Source organism: Salvia miltiorrhiza, chromosome 1 (assembly GCF_028751815.1).
Source record: "Salvia miltiorrhiza cultivar Shanhuang (shh) chromosome 1, IMPLAD_Smil_shh, whole genome shotgun sequence".
Classification (NCBI taxonomy): domain Eukaryota; kingdom Viridiplantae; phylum Streptophyta; class Magnoliopsida; order Lamiales; family Lamiaceae; genus Salvia; species Salvia miltiorrhiza.
In genome coordinates this window covers 47,908,473-47,924,460 of record NC_080387.1, presented here as the reverse complement: position 1 = coordinate 47,924,460, position 15,988 = coordinate 47,908,473, and the positions used below count along the sequence as shown (strand labels likewise).

The 15,988-nt window shown below is 36.7% G+C and overlaps 1 protein-coding gene across 1 annotated transcript; it reads left to right on the top strand.

Annotated features, from left to right (window-relative positions):
* The first annotated feature begins 13,010 nt into the window (after nucleotides 1-13,010).
* LOC130988183 (pectinesterase) lies at nucleotides 13,011-15,348 on the top strand. Its single transcript, XM_057911967.1, has 3 exons — nucleotides 13,011-13,380; nucleotides 13,479-14,063; nucleotides 14,440-15,348. The coding sequence occupies exons 1-3, from the start codon at nucleotides 13,092-13,094 to the stop codon at nucleotides 15,135-15,137; spliced, it is 1,572 nt and encodes a 523-aa protein (XP_057767950.1). The 5' UTR covers nucleotides 13,011-13,091; the 3' UTR covers nucleotides 15,138-15,348.
* Nucleotides 15,349-15,988: the final 640 nt, after the last annotated feature.

The window sequence follows — 15,988 nt, the reverse complement described above, 5'->3', positions numbered from 1 at the left end:
ACCGTTATTAAACGGTCGTTGCTCAACGACCGCAATTCGGTCGTTAGGTTCAGAAATTAGTCATCCCGGGAAGCTTGGCTACGGTTTAAAGACCGAATAAACGGTCGTTATATTTAAATTTCGGTCGTTGAAATTCAACGACCGAAATAAAACGGTCGTGGAAGGCCGCACGACTGAACAAAACGGCGACCACAGTTTTCGGTCGTTGTTTCGGTCGTTAGGCCTTTAACGACCGTTTTTTCGAGTTTAACGACCGAAAATTCGATCGTTAGAGCCGCGTTTTCTGGTAGTAGTATGTTGACAACGATATTGGGAGGACCCATCATTGGATTGGGTTGGCTCTGATACCATGTTAGAAATGGATATTAGGCTCATTCCTCCCTTAAAAGGCCTTATAAGGAAGAGGGTTGTCCTCACCATATAAAGTGGCTCATGCCACTATCTCCAATCCAATGTGGGACACTTCAATACACCCCCCGCACGCGCAGCGTGGACTATCCCAAACGCCATCTGTTGACAACTATGTTGGGGGGGGGCCATCATTGGATTGGGTTGGCTCTGATACCTTGTTAGAAAATTGATATTGGACTCATTCCTCCCTTAAAAGGCCTTATAAGGGAGATGGCTGCCTCACCATATAAAGTGGCTCATGCCACTTTCTCCAATCCAATGTGGGACACTTCAATACACTAACACTATTTTATTTTATCAATGACACTATCATATTATATTAATAACACTATCTTAAAATGACACTAACATTAAATAATACTCCCTCCGTCCACGAAATGAGTACCCATATTTCCTTTTTCGTCCGTCCACGAAATGAGTACCCATTTCCCTTTTTGGCAAGTGTACCCCACATATCTCTTTAATTAATACACTCAAAAAGTGGGACCCTTACACTATTCACATTACACTCCATACATTTCTTAAAACCCGTGCCGTTCACAAATGGGTACTCATTTCGTGGACGGAGGGAGTATTATCATTGCATTAAAATGACATTAATATTTGAGGTATATCGTACACCGGGTGTAGAGGAGATTTTGTGATACTAATTTAGATATTCAATCTTGCCCTCCACAACGTCCCATGCTCACAACTTTCTGTATGCTTATTTTAAATTTTCTCATCATGTCCGAGAATATGATAATAAGAGGGTAAATATGATGACATGATGGTCCACATTGCCCGGCCCTCAAATTTTTTATTTTACTAGTATTTCATAATACAAACTTTAACATCATCTTATAGACAATTCATAAGAATAGTACTCTATTGTGATGCGTCAATTTTCGGAGACATTATAATGTGTAATCATGCGCACTTGCTGGGTCAAATGGTACCCAAAATTCTACGACCCTCTATTTATTGTCTATACTTTAATTATTAATTATTGGCATGAATTAACATATCATCCAGGTTTAATAAGATCCCTTTTCTTTTGTTACAATTGACAAAATATATTTTCAGGCTGTTGACACCACACCGAAAAATTAAGGAATGTGACTATGAAATGACTGTGCTCATTAATACTGATAATTTTAGGTGATAATTAGTTTATTTCAATTCAATTAATTATTGTCTTGATCTAATTAACACTATTAAAAAATACAACTTTAACAACCGAAAATTTAATCGTTAAAAATGAAAAAGAAAATATTGAAACGATTAACGACTGATTTGATCAATCATTATTTAGATGGTCATTCCATCTTTTAACAATCGAAAATTTAATAGTTAATTTTAACGACTAAAAAATAGGTCATTATAAATATCGATTTTGGCCGTAAATTTTCTCTATTTTTTATTTTTAACGACCGAAAATTTAATTAAAAGAAAACTCGTTAGTAACCTAGCTTTGCCCCACGAATCTTCCTAACGTATTTCATACTCAATCGCACACACCTTGATAAACTTTTCAGCTAGTGGGTCATCACTCATGGAAGTGTTCTATATAAGCCAAGAGAAATTAACTTTAAAATTTATTTCGAGTAGTGATGAAATTGCGATCGATATATAAAAGAAAAGAAAAAAGAAACCAACCCTTGAGAGCACAAAGAAGCAAACTAAGGGTCGGACCTCATTAAAACCTTATCAAAGAAAACCCAGAGGGAAAACCTTTGATAAGGAAAAAGAGTGCCCGTTAAACCAACACAGATAAAAAAGGGTCAGAGATCGGGAAGGACACTTCAAAGACGCCGGCCTAACCATTGTCCCCAAGCGCCCCGGTCTCTCCGAAGCCCAAAAAACAAAAAATAACAACTCCAAGTCAAAGAAATTCAAACATCCTAGCACGACCAAGATCAGCACAACACCATCCGCGCTACGCCTTACCCGCGCAGCCAGCACCCACGCCACACCCCGCGCAGCCAACACCGAACTCCACCCCAACGGCGAGAAAGACCAGCAGCATCACAAACCCGAGCAGCAACAGTGCGCTACTTGATGCGGACATAACTGTGACAAGACATGTCTCTAGCCGAGGCATTAGTGATCTCATCAATACCATAGGGCCACCACCCTTCTTCCCGATTATTACTAGCCATGATATCCGCCACCGCGTTACCCTCTCGGAAAATATGAGTAACTTGCAAATTGAAAAGTAGAGAGCAAAAGTAGAGTGCGCTTCGAAAGAGCCACGAAACGCCAAGGAACGTCCTCAAATTTAGTACTAAGAAGAGTCACCACATAAGAAGAGTCAGCTTCTATCCAAAGCTTCAACCAACCGCGCGCATGCACTATGGAAATCGCCGTAATCACGGCAAGAAGTTCTGCCCCAAACGCGAAACCTTGACCCCCTTTCACATGAAAGCAGCCACGAACGTGACCCCAGCTATCCCGAAAAATGCCTCCAGCGGCAGTTGTTGGGAACCTTGTGGAATATCTGATCACTATTTTTATAGCAACAAAAACTGCAACTAACACAGATAATTGTAGCAAATAATAAGTAACCGAGTATCGTATCCACAGGGACTATTATAACGAATTACTCTAAGTAATCCTAATTAAACTCTAGTAATATTCAGGCAAACGAAAGTAGGAAGGTTTTGATTAACACTAAACTCAAATAGTAGTAAATAAAAATACGTAGACGAATTCAAATATGAAAAACTCTGTCCCTAGGGATGTACTTTTACTAATCAACTACATGCGTTCAACCTATTGATTCAATTACCAATTTTAATCCAACCCTGATGAAAGATCACTATATTATTCACAAGCTTCTCTAACGAACACCTATGAACGTAGATTAATTAACCCCTTTTCGCATTCAAGACTCCAAGGAATCAATTAACTCCAAATAGCACATAAAGAATAGCTTCCTATAGCTTCACCTATCGCATTCAAGACTCAAGGCTAACACTATATCATGCATTCCTGAATCGGCTGAACAATTATCACATTCAAGACTCAAACTGAACAGCTAGACATGTAAATCATTGATCAGGTAATTCACAAGAAAACAGGCACAAGGAATCATGAACCACAAGTTGGAAGACAAATTGATATCAATAAATCAAAAACACATAATTATTCAGCTATGTACAAACCCTAGGTCCAGATTAACGAACTAGCCAGACATAATAAAATCAAACATAAACATAATTAAATTGAACGCAATTGTAAAAACAAATTGTAAAAAAAACCAAATGAAAACTGAAGTAGCGACTTGAATCTTCAATCTTGATCCAAGCCTTAAAAACTGGAAAGCTAAAATATTCTAAAGCTAAAACTGAAATATGAATGCTAAGGTTTTTCGGGTGTGTTTTCAATAGGTCAAAAGAGAACCTATTTATAGATTTCAGATTTCCTTCGGATCACCATGGAAGTTGCCATACAAAGCAGAATTCTAAAGGTAATAGAATCGTGTGAAATACGGCAACTCTCCAAGCTGGATGCGCGCTCCGGAAAATACTCCTACTCTCGCTTGAATTTGCAGCTCTCGCCAGAGGAATGGATGTCACCAGGGTAACGGGTCACGCCAGAGGAATGAATGATTTCTCTGACCTCGCCAGAGAAATGGGTCGCCAGCGGGATGGTGATTTCTCTGGATTCTCGATTCCTCTGTAATGGCTTCTCTCCCCTCTGCTCTGACTTATAACTCCTCTGGTGATGACTTCGCTACACTGGCTTCTTGATTTCGCTGACACCAGAGAAATGGTGATTTCTTTGGCGATTGATTCATCTGCTCTGGAAATGTCGATTCCTCTGGCAATTAGTTTCTCTGCTTTGGTGAGTTGACTTCGCTGCTCTGGTCTTTGATTTCTCTGACGCCAGAGGAAATGTGATTTCTCTGCTCTGGAGACTTCGGTTCCTCTGCTCTGGAGACCAGAACACCTAGAAAATGCCAAATTCATTCAAAATTCTCCAAAACTGCATTCTTCCATCTTGAAAGCCTAAATCTCCTGCAAAGCATAAAATACACCATAAACGCACCAATTTCCAGAAGATTATCTTAAAACATGCACATACAAACCCTTAAAAATAGAGTAAATTAAGCATAAATCAATATCCTAATCCTTGTTTTGATGATACCAAAATGCATAGGTCTTAATTGTAATAGACTAGAACAATTTTGAACTCAAGTGTTAGAGTTCGTTTCTAGTTTAGCATGCGGTTCTGAAGACTGAAGGCTGAAGACTGAAGATACCAACTGAAGTATCAGTTGAAGAATCAGTTTGGAACTGATTACTTAATGCATGCCGTGTGGACTCAGCGGACTGATACTAAAGTCAAGTATCAGTTAAACATTCTTCCTCGGACTGATCTTTCAACGTTCAAAGGAAGCCACGTACTCACAAAAGTACAGCCGCATTAAATGCAGAGATCTCAGGATCTCCTTATCTCTGCAGAGGTCATTCCTATTTGGTGGCTACTTTATCAGAGACTGTCACGACCGCACTTGCTAAGGATAGCAAATTCGGGGAAACCGCGACTAGGGGAGGGGATTTAGGAGCAGGATTAGAAAGGGACATGCTTAGCTTCTTGATGACTCGACTTTGTATAAGGGAAACATTCAAAAAAAACTAGATATTAACGAAGGCCACAAGGGGACCGTACATAATATTATCCAAAAGGGTACTCAATGAGTTCGAGTACATTGTTAAATAATACATATTGTTTGACAAATGACATAATATCTTTTCAGTAATCAGTGTTCGCAGCGGAAAAACAACAATTTGAGTATATGTATGAAGACATATACTCCACTCTGAGGTTCTCGTCCTAGATTGACAAAAGCTCCGCTTGCACACTACATCCCCTGATCACAGCTCAACCTGCACATTTAAAAATACATGCAGGGCTAAGTACGGGAGTACTTAGTGGACACTTGCCGAAATTTACATACATGCATAATATTTTATTGTCAAGCCCTTAACAGTAGTAAGATACGAGGGTTTTCCTTTAAAGACTCGTATTTACCTAAAATAACATCATTTCTTTCATCAATAACCCGCGCAGGCATTTTAATATCATTAATCACCATATCAGTAACTCGTGCCGAGAGGGAGGCCTCCCTCTACGGTCACTATGATCGGCCAACCCGCTAGATGACTCACGATCACAAGGGTGTACACTAATTCCGAAGAGATTTGCGGTCCCATCCGGAATCCGAATTCGATTAACATCAGATAGGCAATTAATAACAAAATATAAAGTATTTTAGGCATTGACAACATCATTCAAATTCATAAGCATAAAGTCTTAACAATTCTACTATATGGTTTTAGTTTATACGTAAGAAAGCCCACCTGGTAGTGGAGACTCACGACTAAGCCTTAAACTCTTGCGTTCAACCTTGATTCGGAAAAGAATAACGTAAGGTCTTAGTTCCGAGGAAATTCTCAAATAAATGAGGATGCGTAATGTAATTATGCATGGCTCATATTCCTTTTTATTAAACAATTAACCCAACTAGGTTCCGTCCCATGAAGTCAAGTAATTAACTACATTGATTCGTTCTCATTAGGTGTTCTAAACTGCCAGTAAAAATATAATAATCTCCCTTCGTGTAAGCAAGGGAAAGAAAATAATAAAGATTTAAACACCCTATGTTATCTTCTCTTTCTCTCTCTCTCTCTCTCGCGGTCTGCTCTGCTTCTTCGCTTTCTGCTCTGGAGGTCAGCTCTGGCCTCTAAGTCAGCTCTGGCTGAGTTAGCTCTGTGGCGAAGTGACTCCTCTGTCGAGGAACGATTCCTCTGGCAAAGTGATTCCTCTAGCGAAGTGATTCCTCTGGCGAAGTGATTCCTCTGGCGAGGAACGACTTCTCTGGCGAAGTGATTCCTCTGGCCATTCCTCTGCTCTGGCCATTCCTCTGCTCTGGCCAATTCCAGGTCTGGGAAGAACGACGGGGACTCCATTTTCCAAAACCAGAATTCTCCGTCCTTATCTCGCCTCGATTTTCACTCGTATACAGACCTTAATCTCTACCTATGTGAGCATGCTGTGATTATTCACGTTCGTCTACGTTTAAAGCTAAAGTTCTCGTCGTTCATCAAGGTTTCAAGTTGTAGGTTCCACAAAAACGTGACTTAACATGCTTTTTGTTCATTCGTTTACAGCCCATAAAATATGATTTCTGTGAGTGTGATTCATGCCGATTGGAGTAGCAACCGAGGTCGAAGGTTACCTTGATATATCGCGTGCTTTGGCCGGGTAAAGAACGATGGTTTCTCTCTCGCTTTTTTTTTCGAGCGTCGAGGTGCAAACTGAAAATGAAATGGCTGCTGTTCTTAGGCCGAAAACAGGTGGAAAGAAACATGGCTGAGGGGAGGAAAAATAAGCCGAGTTTTTACCTTGTTCAAGTCGGCAGCAAGAATCTCGCTCTACTCCCCTTCGTGTAAGGCGTCGAGAGAGATGAAACTTCTTGCTGTTGCTGCTGAAAAATTCTAAGTGCCGAGAAGAGAAAGGGGTGGCTCAAGGGTTTAGGAGTGAATTTATACTAGGAGCTCGGTTGATATGCACTTGAGTGCTAAAAGGAGGAGCATGGTTGTAGTGTGGCTGAAATGACATGTTAGGTGTACTTGGGCATGGCTTGTTGCATGGGGAAAGCTGCTGCAACATACCTTTCTCTACCTTTTTCCTTAATTCTTGGATGTGGCAGCCGATAGGGTAGAAAGAGATGTAGGGTGGGCGTGTGATGTGATCTAAAAGAATATGTGATCTAAGTAAAATCCTTCAGTGTTGGTTTCTCTGTATTTGAAATATTGATTTCGTGTTTGCTAAAATCGATAAATGCTAAATTAAATCCGTAGATTTAATTCGTTCGTCATTCTAATACTTAAATTAAATCCGTAGATTTAATTAGCTTCAAAGTCGGAAATAATTCACGACTTAAGTAACAACATGAAATAAACTCCATGTTGATTAATAAATAACACAACTTCGCTAAGTTGGTTATAACTGAGTAATAATAATTCATCGACTCAAAGATTCTCGTCGCGGTCTTAAACACGCGAAGATAAATAAAAATGCATACTGCTAGCGTAGTGACTCTGTCTCCAAAATACGTAATTCAGAAACATAGTTGAAATCATAAGGTGCTTCATTTACTAGCAGATAGATAAATAAACACGCAATACTGGAATTAAATACTGATAAAAGAGCGGGTTGTTACATACGTCACATCTCTTGTCCCCCAAGAGAGCCGTTTTCACCAAACAAGGAACCTCGAAGATTGAAGCCTCAGCCCAAATTCGAATTGCTCTCCAACGGAAGAAATCTTGAGGACGTTCTACGCCAATGGATCTATTCAAGAGTTCTCCTACAAATAGCGCTCGAGGATCACTTCAATCTTCACCGATTCAACGACATAAGCTGAAGCTCTGCCAAAATCGCTACTCAGCCTAAAGCTTAACCTCCCCAAAGCTTGAATCGAAGAAGAGAATTCCAAAGCCTAAAATCAGTCACTGCTGATTACATACATTCTCTTAGACCTTAGGCAAACCTCTGTTTACCCAGAAGCCAAGGTCAAACTTGCTCCAAATAACTTGTTCTTTGCAGTATAGTTGGCACCCGTTCAAATCTCATTTAAGGAAGAAAGATTAGAGTGTTTGAGTGATTCGGAGTTCAGGAAGGTACTCTGACTCTAAGAGTCTTAGCGCGGGTTGTGCTAAGCAAGAGAAATCCGACACGAGTGAAGTGTGGGTACTGAAGAAGTGGTTTCTTCTGTGGTACGGTTGTGTGCACCCGGCAAGCACACGGTTTGGTTTGCAGTGCACCTGTTAAGCACTTGCGGAGTGGATTGTTGGTCTGATCAACCGACCGTGGATGTAGGAAAGGGTTTTTCCGAACCACGTAAAAGTCTCTGTGTTGTTTACAGCTTTCAGTTTTACTTTTCTACTTGTGTTGTTTCAATTGATAAACTGAATACTGAATAACTGCAAAGAGAAACCTAAGACTAACAACGTGCTCAACCAAGGCTATTGCGAAACTAAGTTTAATTTTCGCTGCGTATGATATCAGTCTGACTGATCTATCTTCTGATAGTCAGGAAGAGTGTTATCATCTCTGTTTTAGCAAACTCGACTGAAGCCCTTACGTGCATCAGTTAAGTTCCAGTAACTTAACTGATAACTCCTTACTGAAGAGTTTTCAGTATCAGTTGTCAACCATGTTTGGTCTCAACTGTTTTCAGTTAACAAGCGTCACTGTTTGCGTGTAAAGTTTCGTTTTGATCTCTATCTGGAGATCCCTCACTTTGAGGAAAAGAAAAATAGCCTATAGGTGTATTCCCCCCCCATACACCTATTCGAGACCCTCCGGACCTAACAGCAGTCAAACCCGGAGCCCCAAGAGCAGACCCGTCGGTATTCACCTTGATCCAATCTCCAAAGGGCGGCCACCAATAAACATTCACCATATCCGGAGGCGGAGCTGCTCGAGAGCGAACTCCAATGGCACGAGTAATAATGTAGTCATGCCATGCACTCGAAACATGACCTAGCCGGGAGAAATTTGCTTCCATCTCTTGGAAGTAAACTGTAATAAACTTTATTTCGAGTAGTCACCGGTGCAGAAGATGTATATTATTGATATAACTAGCAACTAACAATTTACTTAAAGTATCCTTCAATGTACAGTCTTAATGTCTTATTCATACATACCCTTAGAATATGTTGAAAATATATTTAACACAAGTAGTGTCAGCGGAATAGTGACGACAAAAATAACGATCGATTTTAAAATAATAAAAAGATTAATATTATCGTTTATTTTTTAAAAAATGTTAATATTATCGTTAATTTTTATAAAAAAATTCTCATCCATTTTAAAATAAGAAAAATAAAATAAAAAATATAATTAAAAAAAATATTAACGACTTATTGTTTGATAGTTAAAATTTTTTCTTCAAATAAAATAAAAATTATAATATGATAACAACCGAAATTAGATAGTTAAAAAAATTAAAAAAAAATAAGAAAAACAAAAAAAATATCTTTAAATTATAAATAAAAAATATTAACAATTGGATTTTCGATCGTTAATAGCAAAAATTAACTACCAAATTTTTTGAATTAAATTCACTTGTTAATACCACATTTTCTAGTAGTGTGGAATATATAGCTTCGATTATCTAGTTATTGTAATTATTTTAAGGAAAAAGTGGAAAAAAATAGAAAAGAAAATTAATCGCTTAGGACTACATCAACATGACACAAAAAGCTAATCAACTAAATAATTTATACTATCTCTTGTCCAACTACGAGTATACAATTTTTGATGGATACAAATTCAAAAAAAAGGATTGTGATTGAATTAAATGTGAGATTATATAAAAATGTGTGGTTACAATTAAAATGAGAATGTGAGATTATATCCAAAAAAATAAAATAATATATTCTTTGTGGATGTCAAATTAAATAATTGTTATTTGTTATATACTATTGATGAACGGAGATAATATGTTATTGTATATGAGCGGATTTATCCAAGTGCATCTAGGCAGCGGAGGCAAGCACAACTGCCCAAGCTCCCTCCACTAGAAAATAAGGAAAGAAAAAAAAAAAAGTAAAGGCCGCCAACTTATGAAATAAACATAAGGACCCTTTTCGTGTGAAACATGAAGCATATAAAGAACACTTAAGCCTAATCATGTTATCATAATTTAAAGTTAATAAATAATGTGGGGGAAGGAAATTAAAGAAAAATAATTTAAAAGAGACACTGAAATTTATAAAAAAAAATTGAAAAAAGTTTCATTCGTTTCATGGATGAGACAAGACAATTTCATACAGCTTTTTCATCCATTTTGAATTAGGATGATCACTGAATTATACAATTAGGTAAATGTAAATTATATCGAATCTGATAATCTTAAGAGTGACGGGGTCTAAGTTGGAGGTGATGTTTAAAGTGTCAATTGTATATATAAAAACAATTAAGGATCAAATATATATGTATATTCTTTTCTCTTGTGCCTGTTGATTAAAAATCAATCTGATGAACTGATATTTACATGATCTACGATTGTTATAATAAGAAGCATTCACTACAAGAAAACACGCTTCTAACGACCGAAATTAACAACCGAAAATTTCGGCCGTTAATTTTGCGGTCTTAACGTACCGATTTTTTTTTTTTTTTTAACGACCGAAAATTCGGTTGTTAATTATTTTTTTTATATTTTAATATATTTTTTAATAATCGAATTTTCAGTCTTTAAATTTTTTATATATTTTTTTTTATTTTTTACTGATCGATTTTTCGGTCGTTAATATTTTTTTTATTAAAAAAATTATTTTTTTAACCGACCGAATTATTGGTTCGTTAATATTATTTTTTATTTTTATTTATTTAATATTAAAAAACATTTTTTTATTTATTTTATTTATTAACTATCGAAAAATCGGTCGTTAATATTATTTTTCCAATTTTTTAAATTTTTTTAATTTCATTTTTTATTTATATTTATTTATTTTTATTTTTTGATTATATTTATATATATATATATATATATTAATTTTCTATTTAATTCTTATTTTTAAATTATTGAGAATATAATTAGATTTATAGTTTTATTAAATTATTAGATTCATTATTTTTAAAACATTAATAATTTTATTATTTTAAAATAATAAATTATCTGATATCATCTGTTTTATTTATTTTCAAATATTTTATTATTTTAAATAATAAGTTATTTTATTTAATAAATGAATGATATTGTATATTGAATTATAATAAATCTAATAATTTAATTACTTATTACGATAATATTGTATATTACAATTATTATTTGATTGTTATTTTTCATACTTATATGTTTTTTTTAAATTACGATAATATTAATTTTTTATTATTATAAATTTGATCATATATTACCGTCAATCTTTCGCCGGTACCAAAAGTCTTAGATATTAATGATATTGTATATTGAAATAGAGTTTAAATGAATTAATAGGTACTAGATATATCAATAATACGAGTGTTCTGTACCGGTGACCACTCGAAATGAACTTCAAGGTTAAGCCTGTTTGACTTAGAGCACAACTAAGATGGGTGATCCACTGGGAAGTTTGTCAAATCGTATGCAATTAAGATCAAAATACATTAGAAATACTAAATTAATTCGGTCGTTAATAAAAAAAACTACTAAATAATAAAATAAATTTCTCTTTAACGACCAAAAATTTGGTCGTTAAAAATAAAAAATCGGTCGTTAAATTTAACGACCGAAAAAATGGTTGTTAAGACTCGGAATGACGATGCAAACAACGACCACTGAAAACGATCGTTAAATCGGTCGTTAATATTATTAACGACCTGAAAATTCGGTCGTTAGAGCCGTATTTTCTTGTAGTAATTAGTGTATATATAAGAAGCACTAATATAAAAGAAGCATTAAAATATAGGGTTGATTGCCGCAAAATTCATATACTTTCATAAATTTTGTTTTTTCCCTTAACATATAAATTTAACTTGAAAATTTATAAATTGAAAAATTATTCTGGAATATTTTCCTACGGCGACGTTCTTCGATCAAAACATAAGTGATGCGGGATTATCTACACGTAGATAAAAAAAATACACAGTAGGATCTCGTGTCACTTATATTTTGCTTGGAGAATGTTGTCGTGGAAAAGTCTTGATTGGATTTTTAGGCCAAATTTATAGGTCATGAGAAAAAATCAAAATCTGTGAAAGTATCTGGAATTTTACGACAATTAACCCTAAAGTATATGTATAACTAAAGAAGTATTTTTATGTGGGGATTTATTAATTATTATTATTTTGTGGAAAATGATGGAAAGTTTATAATCTAATCATTAATGTAATTGTGATTTTACATTTATTGTGGCCTAGCTCGGTAAATTAGAATGGCATCATCATTAATGCTAATTAATTTAATTCCCTTAATTTACTTTCGCATCAAATTGCTATCGTAGAAATCATATTCATAGTGCAAGCAAAACACAAAAAATAGGCAGGTTGGTTTTCATCAAGATTTGAAATTAAACAAGATGAGGCAGGCAGGTCCCATAATCTGGTTTTTTCTTTAAGCGATCAATCTCTAATTTAGCAAAACATGTCCCACCATTATTTCCCCAAATTAATGTTGCAATGCCAGCTAGCTTATATATTATAAAAAAGGTCATATCTTAGGCTATCCGGGGTGACTTTATATATATATATATATATATATATATATATATATATATATATATATACTATACAAAACATGCATAAATACCAGTATACCACACAAAAAAAAAATCATATTTAAGAAAGTATTAATCAATATCCAGCCACAAAAGCAAGTGTATATATATATATATATATATATATATATATATAATCATGTTGGCTAATAACGTTAATATATTAAATTTTGCATGCAATATTGAATTAATTGATTAAGCAAGGACAAGGGAGCTTTTCCAAAATGGATAACTGTAAGTGTAATGTGATGACATGAACTACGTACCAACAATGAACAAAAATTGACCCCTAAACCAACTCTTCATGCAGCCTTCCCCCCTCTATAAAAACCTCAACTTCCTAACCATATATTACACTCATTCATAAATTCGATCTAGCTCGAGAAACCCTAAATTCCATCTCTTTAATATTTGTGCATCCCAATGGAATCCCTAAAATGCATTATTTTTTGGGTTTTGGTGATGTCGAATTGGAGCATAGTGTGCTTGGGAAAAGATGGTGCGTTTGATGAAAAAGTTAGAATACAATGTGGGTTCACTAGGTATCCTACGTTGTGTGTCCAAACCTTGACAGGATTAGGGTCCGGCGTTGATCTCTTGTCTGCCCTTGTCAACACCACCGTCTCCCAAACCAATTTGCCCACTTCCAATTTCGAACTACTCTCCTCCCATTTCATCTCTCCTCAAGCTCAACAAGCCAGAATCGCCATCGGTACGTAATTAATTAACACCTACCACCCATCTTTTTTTCATTCATATATTTTAACTAATTAATTAATCTTTTGTATTTTTTATCTCGTGTTTCATCAGACTATTGCCATGACCTGATGAGTATGTCGCGGAAAAGGCTCAACCAAGCCCTAGACGCCTTGCAAAAGTCGCCGGCCAAACACAAGGACGATATTCAGACGTGGCTGAGCGCCGCTCTCACGTTCCAGCAAACTTGCAAGGACTCAGTTGAAGCTCATGCGGCATCAAATTTGTATGTGAATGAAATTAAGAAGAAAATGGACTTCTTGTCGGAATTAGGCAGCAATCCTCTGGCTCTGGCCAACCGGATTGTCGGGACGGCCGGCCGTCGGCTTCTTGGAGAGGAAAGTTTTCCGAGGTGGCTGTCTGCCGGCGACCGGAGATTGCTTCAGAGTACAGAAATAAAAGCAAACGCGGTGGTGGCGAAAGATGGGAGCGGCAACTATAAAACGGTGTCGGAGGCGATCGCGGCGGCGGGCGGAGGCCGATTTGTGATACATGTGAAGGCGGGGACTTATAATGAGAAAATTAATACTAATAAAGATGGAATCACGTTAATTGGTGATGGAAAATACTCTACTATCATCACTGCGGGCGGCAGTGTTGGCAAAGGCGGCTCTTCTCTGCGTGGATCTGCTACTTTTAGTGAGCTCTCTCTCTCTCTCTCTTCACTTTTCATTTACAAAATTGACGTTTCTTATTGGACTATTCATCTGTCTATGGAATCATCAACTTTTTTGTGTGTACAACGTATTAGCTACTTTTATATAATGACGAAATTTAAGGGGAAAAAGTAAGTAGGTGATGCCTCCATTTCGCTGTCGGTTTGAAGCACTTAACTTTTGTACGATGCTTGTTTAGGGATGTCATGATCATTAATCTTACTTAAATATAAACAATTAATAGTTGTGTAACTATCTGCCCAATTAAATTAAGTAAAATTAATTATGCTTTTGACCAACAACTTCTACCATGTATCTTTTACAATAATTAATTGTGTGAATATCTTCTATGAGTGCAGCTATTACCGGCGACGGGTTCATAGCGCGGGACATCGGATTCCAGAACACAGCGGGGCCGAACGCGGAGCAGGCGGTGGCGCTGACGATCGCCTCCGACCGGTCGGTGCTGTACCGGTGCAGCATTGACGGCCACCAGGACACGCTCTACGCGCTCTCCCTCCGCCAGTTCTACCGCGAGTGCGACATCTACGGCACGGTGGACTTCATCTTCGGCGACGCCGCCGCCGTCTTCCAGAGCTGCGGGCTCTACCTCCGCCGCCCCCGCGGCAGCGGCGCGTACAACGTGATCCTGGCGAGCGGGCGGAGCGACCCCGGGCAGAACACGGGGTTCTCCGTCCAGAACTGCCGGATCACGGTGGCGTCGGACTTCTCATCGGTGCGGGGCTCCTACAAGTCGTACCTCGGCCGCCCGTGGAAGACCTACTCGCGGGCGGTGGTCATGCAGTCCAACATCGACGGAGCCATCGCGTCGCGGGGCTGGGTCGAGTGGCCCGGCGCCGGCGGCGCCACCTACAAGTCGCTGTACTTCGCCGAGTACGCCAACATGGGCGCCGGCGCCGCGACTTCCGGCAGGGTGAGCTGGCCGGGGTTCCGGGTGCTTGGGACGCCGGAGGCGGCGAAGTTCACGGTGGCGAATTTCATCGGAGGGAACTCGTGGCTGCCGTCGACGGGGGTGGCTTTTGTTTCTGGGCTTTGAATTTGTTACTGCGGTTAAATCTTGGTTTTGTGTGAAGTTGAAACCGAGGTTGTGATTCAAGTCAAAGTTGGGACAGAAGAGTTGAAAGTTTATATAGTTAAGGAAGTGGGAGTTTCGATCGCTGTATTTTAATCTCTTATTACTTGCCAAAATGCTTGTAATGTGTATCGTCTTTGACAAAATATGTAAATGTAATCTGCTTTGATTTCTATGATTCCTTCCAAAGTGTAGGCAAAAACTTATAATTACATACCATCTGAATTTACAGTACAGTCATTTAAATTATAATTTATTATTAATTAATTCCTAACTATTAATTTATACATTAAAAATTAAAATTTATTAATCATACTGAAAAATTTAATTATAGTGAATATAACACGATTTTTTTTGTACCACCGTGTCTCAATATTATATGATTATATCTATTATTTTAACAATATATTTTATAAAATTTAATATAATAATATGAATTATGCTAAATTTTTATTTCAAAAGAATAATTTTTTTAAAAAATATATACCATAAGTTTTAATATTTCAATCTATTATTAGTTAATAAAAATAAAATTAAATGATAAAAAATAATTATATACTAGTATAATTGAATGGAATAAACTTTAGTTAATAATCACAAAATTAAACTAAAGTAGACAAAATTTAAATTGGAGAAAATATATTAACAAAAAAATAAAAAATAAAAATGAAATTAGATATCCGGTCAAGATACTGACATGGCTAATTAGTATTTGGCATTATTTTTTTAATAGTAAAAGCTACCTCCAAATTCCAATGGATGAATTGATTAAGAAATGAAAAGGATAAATTAACTGTTGGTATTACTGTAGGTAT